Genomic DNA, 11,603 nt, shown 5'->3' with positions numbered 1-11,603 from the left:
GTTTGGGTTGGAAAGGACTTTTGAAAAATCACTAAGTCCAATACCCAGTGTTGTGTAGGGTTTCTACCATCCACATACTCCACACCTCTCAACTTCTGCAGAAATCATGAACATAGGGATTTTAAAATCTCAATCTGTATATGGCACTGCATTGAGCATTTATTAACATTCTCAGTCCACTTTCACATTATATTTTGTGTATGTACTTACCTGAGTGTAAAATAGTTTATTGCATAAAACTTAATTATTAAATCAGTTTCCTGAAAGGGACTGAATTAAATTGCTACCATGCAATTTGATTATAGGGTGAATAAAGACACATGAGGTACAATTTTCTTTATTGATCTAGTGAAAGAGCACATAAAGCACCACATGTTCAGTTAAACCACTGCTACCTTCAGCTATGTATTCTTTGCATCCTTATAAATTTACAGCAGATATTTTTTTTTTTGTTGTTGTTTGAAGTGTGAATAAACTCTGGATTTAATAGTTTTCTGGAAATTTGAGATACTGTTTTTCATTTTCAGATCAATGTGTGAAGCTAATTTCCAATGTTATCTGCTCAAAGTATAAAATACTACTAGCAGATTATGAATTTAAAATGTGATGAAGTGTCCTTCAGTGAAGCCATTCTTGGTTTGTGCAGAAACCTTGTGCCATTCCGTAGCTCTTGCTGACTCCTCCTCACTCCAGAGGAGTCACATGCAAGGTCAGCAGTTTGAATAAGGATAAAGCAGCGATGGTGGCTTTTGCATTGACAGATACAGTGTCCCCCAAAGGATAAGGACAGTTCAGTAGGGCATCAAATCCATGTCTTTGTACCTGAGGAGTTTAGTGTGGTCTGGAGGCACTCTAGGTCACATGGGACATTACACTATTTCTAGAAATTGCAGGTAAAGGAAGAGGAATTAGGCAGGTTTTTTTGAGGGTTGTGTTCAGCCCACATCTGAGAATTACTGAGGTGACACGAGCTGGTTTCGCTTGTACTTCAGTTACTTAACGTGCTTTAAAGCTTCTCTATGTCCAAGGGACAAACCCTCTATCTCTTGGACTAGTGGTCTCCCCTGAATGGTGGAGGATCCCTAAACCTCTCCGTTTCTGCCAGGGAACGGTCACAGCGGGGGCACGGTGGATGACAGCTTGTGTGGGGCAGCGTTATTAACTCGTGAGCGCGGATCCCTGCCCGCCCCGTGGAGTCACAGTCACCGGCCCTGGGCAGCGGCCGCAGTGTGCTCTGCAGCGAACCGTTACCGCGGTCTCGTTGTCCCGTGAGCCGCTGCCTCGCCCTCTGTCAAGCATCCTGGGGAGGCCGCAGAGCTCCCATTGGGAAGTAACAGTGCTCACTGCCGCCGTGCCTGCTAAGGCGGGGTAAAGGCTCGCCTCCTCCCGGCCCCGCCCTGCAGCCGTCGCCGTGGCAGCGGGCAGGCGGCGCAGCTACCCGTGTCGGGATTCCCCGGGGCGGGGTCGGTGCGCCTGGCCGGCTCATCTACGTCACGGGCCGCGCTGCGTCAGGCTGTCGGTGCCGGAAGCGCGGAGAGGAAGAACTGAGCTGCTCGGCGGCGGGGCCATGGCAGCGGGGTACCAGTACAGGCCCAACGGCGGCGGCGGCGCCGCGCTGCCGGATCCCGCCTTCCTGTGGAACGTCTTCCAGAGGTGAGGCTGCCGCCACGGGCCGCTCCCCGCCCCCGGGGCTCCTGGCGTGGTGACTAACCGCTGTGGGACGAGGGCTGCGGGGTCTCCTTGCGCTGAACCACGCTGGGCCGAGGCACCTCCTTCCCAGCGCAGCGGGCCTGAATCGAGCCGCAGTGCAGAGGCCTGCTGGGCGGCCGGGCCGCGCCCTCCTAGGTCCGCCGCTGCCCGAAATGACACCGGGAAGGAGCTGGCGCTGGGAGGTGCCCAGACACGGTTAGTAGCTACGGTGAGTCCGTCACCGGCCCTGGGAGCTAACGCGGGATTCGTCTGGCTTGGGCCTGGCAGAGCGATCAAGCGTCGCGGTTGTAGGAATGAAACCATTCCTGTGGGAGGAATCCGAGGGGGAGCTTGAGAAGCAGTAAGTACGGCTGTGATTTAGAGCAAGGGACGGAGAACTAATGGAACCTTGGCAATGCTGCAGTCATTTTTCGACCCGAAGATCCAAAAATTATTGTAAAGTCTGGAGGATCAGTGTAACAGTTCAGGAAGGCTTGTAAAAAGGAATCTGATAATGGGAAACTTAATAACAGCCAACAAATACTCCCTTCAATACTCTTGAGGCAGGAATGCAAGGGAGTTAGCAAGTCCTTGTTAAAAACAGGCTGTCGAGACAATGGTAGTAAAGAAGCTGAAGGCATTCTTCACATTTGTATCACATCGAGGAAACCAGGGAGGTTCCTGCGTTGGATCCGTTTTTATGTTAGATGTGTCAGAGTGTCATCCTGACTGGAATGACAGCAAGAAGAGATTAAGGGGTAGACGATCAGTAATGAGTTGCTAAAACTGGTTAGTATTTGCTTAGTAACTCACAAGTGACTCAGGAATGTGGCAGCTTCCTCAGCTTTTCACAAAGCCACTTCATCTGAGAACTTACAGGAGGCACACATGATGCCGTTTCTTTTTTTAAACAGTCCAGAAAGAAGCAAATCAACAGTTTGACTTCTGCACCAGGCAAACCAGTATAAACCATTTAAAATAATGTAGCTAGTCAAGACAGTTGTATGAAATTTATTGAAATATTACTCTCTGGCAGACTGCTGTATATGTCTTGGAATATGTTTGGTAAGGATTGAGTATGGATATGCTGTCTAGAACTGGTGCAGTTGATACAGACTGTACAGTTTGCAAAAAGACTGAGATAGAGGCATCAAAGGCCTTTAAGGAAGTCCAGGATATGCAAAATGAAAGGGAAGGTCCTTTGGCAGAGTGTGTGGTTATCTGCCACGCTGACAGGCACTGACAATATGTTCCAGAGATTCTGGAGGAAAAGAAGATGAATGGTCAGATGAAGTTTGCTGGTGAAACCTATTCCTGCATTAAGTGGGGCCTATGAATACTTGCAGGAGCACTTTGTAGTCCTGAAGGACAGGGTCACCTGTCATGGCCAGATCGTAATTGCTACGTGATGGTCAGATGAAATCCAGAGTAGATACCTGATGGCCATGAGGAAGACCTACTTTAGTTTTGCATCATTTTGTATATAAAAAGAATGCAATCAATGCTGACTGATGATGCTTAGGAGCAAGGTAAGTAGGTCATGATGAATTTTTGTGAAAATACCATCTTAGCACTTAGTAGCAGCTCACAGAAGGTAAAAAATGTTCAGAACACCTAGAGAAGAAATGGAGAGTAAAAAAGAATAATCTCTCTCTTTTTTTAATTGTCATCTATGCAACTGATGCTTGCAATTTGAATGTTGCCTGTGGTTTATGCAAGGTTTGAGGTGGGTAGTCATCCAGGAGAATGTACTGAAAAGATACAGAAAAAGATAACGAAGACTGAAGGAAGCAAAGCTCAGCTTCTGCAGAGGGATCAGCTGAGCAGGACTCAGCCTGGAATGGTAGCAACAGAAGGGAAATAAAAGCTGTCAGAGTCAAGGGGAAGGTCCTTGTATAAAATGGAAGGAAGTCACCACCATTGCAGATACCCTTCTAAAGAAGGTATGATCCTGCTTTATCTGGGTAGAAAATACTTATTAATTTTGGGATAGAAATCAATTCTTTAAGGCAATAGACTGTGAAGGCTCAGTGGAAGCTGACACCTGTCTGTGCTTTTTCACTTTTTCAACCCCTTTGAAAGGAGTCAGGGTCCTGCAGTCGATTCTTTTCAGTACTTCACACTGGTTACATTAGTGCCTTTTTCTTGATTGCCAACATCTCACTGAGAAAACCAGGTGCCAAACTTGGGTCTCTGGTCTGGCAGCCAAACAGCTTACTGCTGTGACATTGGGTGTTTTGTGGATTTAACCAGCATGGTGTGCTCTGCAGCTCTTTTAAAAACAAGTAAATACAAATACTTTCTTGTGTGGACCATGCTCCTGACTGGTTTATTGTTACTGTGTCTTTTTTGTGTCTCTTCACGCCAAAGGAAGTCTTGCAGTTTTCTCTATAACTTTTGTCATATTCCAGAATGTCTCATCAGTCTGAATGAAGCATTTATTTTGCAGTAACTGTCAATGGGTTAGCAAGTGAAATGCAATTAGTGACTTTGCAGGAAAGAATAATCTTAACCTGGTGAGCAAGAAGCAGAACATTGAAGTCTGTAAGTGCAGCCAGGTAATTTCAGCCATTTAAAGCTTACCGCTATTTTTTTTCCCAGGGTTGATAAAGATAGGAGTGGAATAATATCTGATAATGAGCTTCAGCAGGCATTATCCAATGGTAAGTCAGTACATGAGCAATGGAGGTAGTTCATCGTAAACTTGATGTTAAATTTCATGTGAGACTGCTTACTTGATGGTGTAATTCTTTGATTCTGTGGGGTGGGAATGTTCCTATTACTGATTAAATACTACTTAATCTACACAAAAAGCCTGAAAGAGAGAAAAAAATTGACAATTCCTAATTTTAATTTATTGATGTAAATTTTTTTTGCTAATGCCATTGTTCCTGGGTGGCTTTTCTTAATTTCAAGGGAAGGTTTCTGGGTTTGGTGCCAATTAGTAATGATGCATTACAAACTAAGGACCTATTGTAAACATTACTGATCTGTATTCTGGGAAATGAAGACATGCACATCCCTTCATATTTCCTAGGAAGCAGAGTGGGGGAAAAAAATTGTGATTTACATATTCCTCTCTCGTATTTCTAAATGTTTATTTTTTAGCCAGGGTGGGTGTGTAAACTGGACAGAGATCAGCTGTTTACAACCAGACTTTTTACTGCACATAAAAACTTTTCTTGCAGTATGATGCAGGAATTGAAGATGGGAATTTTGATTCCCCCCTCCCCCCCCACATGGGACATGTTTAGTTTTTTGCCTAATAAAATTGAAAGATACTGTCTAGATCTAATACTAAACCTTTCTATTAGTCTGTTAGTTTCCTGTCATAATATTTAAAGAGTAACCAGGGTATGATCAAATAACTCAAGGAAACAAAATGAAAACCAAACAAATTTTTCCAGTAGCCTATTTTTACTTTCCTCTGGTGACTTGGAATGGGTTGGGTTGTACTTTGTGGCATTTTTTTTCCACCTAGAAATCTGAAGAAGTGCATATTGAAGCTGTTTGTGCATCTTTGAGTCCATATTAAGTTCCCCTTCTCCCAAGGTTTAATTCCTTCATCCTTCCTGTGCTTTGTGACTGAGAGCTTAAACTGATGTGAGATGCAGTGCACAAAGGCTGAAAGGCTCCTTTTTGTCAGTAGTCACCTGACTTGAAATAAATTTGGATGGTTCTGTTAAGTAAAGTTGTGGTCTTGTAACTAAACTTGATTTTCTGGAGTATTTGTTTAATAATATATGTGATAAATTAAAAGCAATATATTGTAGATGCTGCACCTGATCCATTACTAAAATATTCATTTGAATAACAACTTGAGCAAAAGCTCACTTAAGTCACTGTTTTCATTTAAGATCACAGTGTTGTTTATAACAATGTGGGGAGCTGGCTTTACCTACCATTTGAAACTTCATATATATTAAATGATTGGATTTAAGGGTAGTAGGCAGTGATGACTATCTGAACTCTTTCCTTATTTACAGTGTAGATTAGGAGATTCAGTGCTTTGCAGTCGTGAAGAATCTCCACCAAATTAATTCACTATTAGACAAAATATTTACAGAACTGTAAGCTTCCTTCATTCTGAGACATCCTATATCTCACACACTGAAGTCACTAACACTGTATTATTTTCAAAATATATCCTCTAGCGGATAGTTGTGTGTCACTGTCCTGAAATCTAACATGGGCTATAAAATATTATGTGTTTATTTCTAAAACATTACCCAAATTCTCTTAGTGCTCATTAACATTTAAGGTTCATGGTGGTTTTCACATTCAGCTTTTCAACATGTCAAGCTTATGCAAGTAACAGTATATTTACCTGAGAGGGACGGATCATCCCTTCCTGTAGTTGTTTCCTGCTTGGTTATTTTGGGGTTTTGTTTTTGTTTTTTTCTGGTGCTGCCATGTAAAGTTAATAGTAAAGTCAGGAGAGGAGAACAGTCTTTTACTGTTTGGTGGGATAGGTTGAAATTGGTACAGTTCTTCATCACTGGAGCTGCTCTGGTTTCACTGTGTAGTGTCTCTTGAGTTTCATGAACATTTCAACATGAAATTCCCTTTTTTCTCTATTTTGTTCAGAGTTAAATGCTGGCACCCTATTAATAATTGCCTTATTTTTTATTTTTGTCAGGAAACATACAACTCTTAAGGTACTGATGTTCTCTGTCTAAAATACTGCTTGAGCCTTTCCAGAGCAATTTTTACTCTCCTCTGCTTATGTTTCTCTGTATGTGCACAAATAGTCCTGTGGCTCTCCACAGGGGCTTTCCCTGTTGCTGCCTCTGTAGACTTACACTGATACAGTTCCCGTCCTATGGGAGGAATTCAGTGCCAGGTATAAGCACTACTTAGACCACTGCAGCTTGATCCTGCAAAGCAGCTGTTGTCTTCACAAAGCCTGCTTAATACCAGCACAGCCTTTCTAGGAGTATTTGTGGTCAGCTAACCACATCATTGCAAATGCCTCTGCAGTACCCTTCGTCTTACTGGCTCCTTCATGGTCCTTGCACTCAGCCTCAGTGAATTTAATATGTGCTTCTTGGTTCCCCTGGTACCTTCACAGGCTCTAGAGAACTAGAGGTGAAACTCTAGATTAGGCACAGCCTATCTCTTAATTTAAAACTTAATGCTCCTAACCAAGAGAGAACTATTCCAAAGTGACTAACTTGCCAAAATAATCAGAGAAGTAGAAAGCTTCTCTTCAGTTGCTTGCTGCGCAGGTCCTTTCAAGGAGCAACATTTCTTAGTCTGAAAATACTAATTGAAACTAACACTTCATTTACTTAGCAGGCGGTGAGATTGGTACTAAACTCAACTCTAAATTGCACTGTGGGGCTATGCCATGTTAGGAACTTGTTTTCACTTCTGTCAGAAACTAAGTACCTTGGAATGACCCACCTGTAAAACAGGAATAAGCAGATGGGTTTTTACTAAGGAACAGATCTGAGACCTTGTTTGAGTTAAAACTCTTCTGCTCCTATCAGTAGAATAAAGTGGGACTTGCATTTTGATCTTGTCTTTTACCCAATTCCTGTTGACTACCCAGGATGAAAAAGTCCTTAGTTCTTCCAAGGTTTGGGGGTTTAGAGGTTTTTGTAGTTTGTTTGTTGGTTTTTTTTTGTGCAGCCTGGAAAATGCTTGGTCTAGTTTGTGTAAAGCATTGGTCTGACATTTGAATGGTCAAAAACATAATCACCATGATGGTCTTAGGTTGATGTTTGGACTCAATGATCTTAAAGGGCCTTTCCAACTGAAACAAATCTATGATTCTACAATAATTACTTCAAAGCAGCTTTATTTTATAATATGCTAGCTCCATGTCATCTTGCTCTGAATTCACTGTTTTAAGTTGTTAGCTGAACTTTTGGTTGCTTGCTCTTTTTCCTTCCAAATGTTACTTAGGATCAAGGAAGTAAGTAATTCTTTCTTTTTCAGGCACCTGGACTCCATTTAATCCAGCAACAGTCAGGTCAATTCTTGGTGAGTGTAGTTATGTGATGTGAAATAGTCAAGATACCATTTTGTGAATCTGTTCAGACGATTGAGAGCGTGATAAATTGCAGCACTGTTTGAGACAAATAAGTACATATAAATAGCACAGTACATTTATGTATATTCCTACTGTAATAATGCCTCTTTAAAGGTCTTCTGAACTAATTGGGCTGTAGTGTTAATGAGCTGGTCTTTCATTGTTAGTACATTTCAGTATGTATTATTTTTAATTTTTTTTCTGGAGACAGCCCAGCTGCAGTAAGTTAAACTCAGATATTTTTCCCTTTTGAATAATACAGGAATAACCTTAGCATGCACACGTGTCAAAGTAGCGCGAGAAAATGTTGCTGTACAACTGAATAGACAGTAAATGTAATTTATGTGTGGGGAAAGCATCAGCTTAAATACTGTAAAAGAAGACAGAATATAGCTTGTCTTCATAGCTAGTTTTTCCTGTCTTGTTTTAATCTTATGTTATGCTCCAGAAAGACCCAGCAGAAGCTTTACAATGTTTGAATTCTTCAGCATCCTAAAATAATTGCCAGTAATGTAGAAGGTGATGGTGGTATAGAAGGATAAAAATTCAAGCCTCCCCCAGATTTTCTGTCATAAATCCAAGGACTAAATCTTTTGCTTTGTTTCTAGTAAGTATTCAGTAGCAGTCCGAGTTCCACTGCTGTGCAACATGCTCTTTGCGTAATGACAGTATCAGCAAATCAAATGCAGATCAATGCCCTAACACTTCTGGCAGTCAAGGGATGTTGCAGATGTTTCATGAGTCCTTGGAAAAGAATGACCCCTCTCTCTGTCACTGGATGATGAATCAAATCCTAAATACTTTAAATCTGGAAATGAGAGAAACATTTTGTGGTTCATTGTAGTCCTCCATTGGTACACAGCTACTTGTTTTTTTGGGCAGTGCATTCCAAAACATCGCTTGTATTTTTGCAGTTTCTTTTCTGTCTTCAGTACTTTCCATAAAGTACTCTCGCTTCTTTCTTAAAATTAGCAGGTCTTACTGAAGAATAGTGAGTAAGGTTTTATGTGTTTCTTACTTGATTTCAGGCATGTTTGACAGAGAAAACAAAGGAGGTGTGAACTTCAATGAATTCACAGGCGTCTGGAAGTACATCTCAGACTGGCAGAATGTCTTTCGAACGTATGACAGAGACAATTCTGGCATGATTGACAAAAATGAACTAAAGCAAGCACTAACAGGTTTTGGTAATTCATTTGTAATTACAGTTTTTATGACTGGGGTATATCATCAGATGAATTTCTTATTGTTAGGGCTGCACTGCTGTGACTAATATGGCTGAAAATTAGGCAGACAAAACGCAGTTATCCTTTTGGGTACAAGGTGTCTTTAAAGAAGTCCATGCCACAAGCAATGTTTGAGCCTCTTCTCTTAATGGAAAAAATGAAACTGGATGTGTCAGCACACATATGGAATGTTTTCTGCCTCTCCAGTTAGAGGCTCTGAGGGTATTGCCAGTACTTCAGGTCAGTGTCTGAACTTAAGAAGGTACTTGGTACAGCTTGCCAGTGTTCACAACAATGCCAGCTATCTATGCTACAGCACCAATCTGATGGCAGAAGGAACTCTTATTAGCTTACAAAAACTTGAGTCGCAGCCCTAAACACTTTCCTCAACCAACTAGTCACTTTAACCAGTAATTGTTTACTGTGACTCTGCTATTATTAAGCATGGGTTTTACTGCATGCATTTTAGTTTAACGTGGAAGTATTTGGCAAAAAAAAAAAATCTCCAAGCGCTTACTGTTTTCTGGTTGTTTTACACACCTGCTAAACAGCTGACTTCTGTTTATAGACAGGCTGTGGTAATTGAAACCTGTTAAAGCATTTCTCTTTTCCAAGGTTATCGACTGTCTGATCAATTCTACGATATCCTTATTCGGAAATTTGACAGACAAGGACGAGGACAAGTTGCTTTTGATGACTTTATTCAGTGCTGTGTTGTTCTACAGGTAAGAGAGGCAATGTACTTTAATGTCAGTTGAAAATAAAATCACCTTTAAACTTTTATGGTTCTCAGTTTAGCTATAATATTGGATCTAGAACTTGCTTATAAATAAACCATTTGAATAAAGTATACAAGAAGTGTTAAAAACATCTTCAGTTATTGGTCTTCATTCGTTATCCCTGGCATCACAAATTTGATAGGTTTTTTTACATCTTAAATACTTTAATGGGGCAAAAAGAAATTAAAATAGCCTTGTGTTTTAAAAGGAAAACACTTAACACTATTTCCACTAGTTTAATACTCCCTCTGGATCGTGAGTGTTAAAACTGGAATGTATTGTGTCCTGTGGTGCCCATAATTCTTGTAATCTGAATTTTGAGGACTTTGTGTATCTCTGTGGTTAAGGCTCTGACTAAAAGGAATTTGACTTCATAGCTGAATTATTTGTCACTGTTGTTCCTGCAGGGACAGTAGTAATAGAAGACATTTCAAACAAAAAGAAAACACAAAAAATCTTGTTGACAGGTTCCACACCTTGTTGCTTAATGTTTTCTAAGTGTATCTGACTTTTCTGAAATGTAGGTAAGGTTTTGGAGAAAATTTGAATTTCAGTAGGATAGGGAAAAGAAGGTTGCTGCTCTTAACACTGGTCAGCAATTGCAACAGTATCTTAAGATACTTTCTGATAGGCAACATGAAGAGAAAGCCGTACCCTGTAACAGTAGTATCCAGTATTTGCATACAGGTGTATTTTGGTCCACTCTCCTCACTGCTCCCTCCTGCCTGGCATAGAGACAATTTGGACACTAATGCCACATAAAACATATTTGGCTAGAAGATGAGAAATGGACAAGGTACTCGTTGGATTTGTCTATAGACAACTCACAGATGTCTCATAAGAATTGTGCATTGTTTCCACCCACCCTAAGGCCAGTTATAAAAAGCTGTCTGCTCTATACAGAAGTGTCTCAATAGCCTTAGTTCGTGCCTCACAGGCTGTTTTATACTCAGATCTGCTGCACAGCTCAGGCCTGAGACATGGCCAAGAAATACCTCTAGGTGCACAAGATGGTTACCATGGTGTCTGTTAGGTCTTGATAAAAATCAAAGTGGGAAGGGAAGTGCATGGCAGTCTGAACTTCCCTGATGTACAAAAATGTATGTTTTTTTGCCCCCTCTCCAGAGGCTGACTGATGTGTTTCGACGGTACGACACTGATCAAGATGGCTGGATTCAGGTGTCCTATGAGCAGTATCTTTCCATGGTCTTCAGCATTGTATGACACTGATAGCTAGAAACTGCACATTGGCTTTAGAGACTGGAGTTGCCAAACCCTAATGTACTGAATAAGATTATTGGTGTATCATAATGGATATAATTTCACATTCTTAAATTTTGTATGTTGGCCATCACCTTCAGAATCTGTACTTGAGTTGTTTTTTATTTTGTATTACTGTACAGTATGACCATCTCTGCTTACTGTAGCACAGAAAGCACAGAATCTAGATTTAACTGGTGCAATGTCAACCTTAACCTTCTTCCACATATCCTGCATGGGAAAAATGATTCTTTAGAAATGCCAAATTAAAATAATGCTTGTTAGTTTGTAAGAGAATGGAAAGTCAGAAGTTGCACAACATGTTTTGCATGTGCCTTACTTTTATAAGAGTTTAATGTATTAATTTTTAATACAGAATTTAAAACTTAGTAAAAATATTAAATCAATTTTCACAGTCTATATCACTTTTGTGCTGCTTTTGGCAAGGGGGGTGGGGAGCAGTTTAATTTCTGTATTCTTGTTTTGTGTAGTTCATGGGTCCCTCCCACTTCACAGTGATGGCCATTTTTCCTTGCCTTATGAGTTTAGTTTCTAGCTGTCTCCTTCTTTCAGGGTCCTCCTTGGGATACTTTCAAATAGAATGTAACACCT

The 11,603-nt window shown here is 40.8% G+C and overlaps 1 protein-coding gene across 1 annotated transcript; it reads left to right on the top strand.

Moving 5' to 3' along the window:
* The first annotated feature begins 1,567 nt into the window (after positions 1–1,567).
* On the top strand, positions 1,568–11,336 carry PDCD6 (programmed cell death 6). Its single transcript, XM_054381658.1, has 6 exons — positions 1,568–1,653; positions 4,291–4,352; positions 7,633–7,677; positions 8,755–8,913; positions 9,568–9,677; positions 10,857–11,336. The coding sequence occupies exons 1-6, from the start codon at positions 1,568–1,570 to the stop codon at positions 10,953–10,955; spliced, it is 561 nt and encodes a 186-aa protein (XP_054237633.1). The 3' UTR covers positions 10,956–11,336.
* The last annotated feature ends 267 nt before the right edge of the window (positions 11,337–11,603 follow it).

Source organism: Indicator indicator, chromosome 6 (assembly GCF_027791375.1).
Source record: "Indicator indicator isolate 239-I01 chromosome 6, UM_Iind_1.1, whole genome shotgun sequence".
Taxonomy (NCBI): Eukaryota; Metazoa; Chordata; class Aves; order Piciformes; family Indicatoridae; genus Indicator; species Indicator indicator.
Note: the sequence above shows the minus strand (reverse complement) of the source record. Positions and strands in the feature narration are given on the sequence as shown.

Coding starts and splice junctions, on each gene's coding strand:
- PDCD6 (XM_054381658.1), top strand. CDS start 1,568: ATGGCAGCGGGGTACCAGTACAGGCCCAACGGCGGCGGCGGCGCCGCG. Junction 1,654..4,290: donor CTGTGGAACGTCTTCCAGAG/GTGAGGCTGCCG, acceptor TTTTTTTCCCAG/GGTTGATAAAGATAGGAGTG. Junction 7,678..8,754: donor AACAGTCAGGTCAATTCTTG/GTGAGTGTAGTT, acceptor ACTTGATTTCAG/GCATGTTTGACAGAGAAAAC.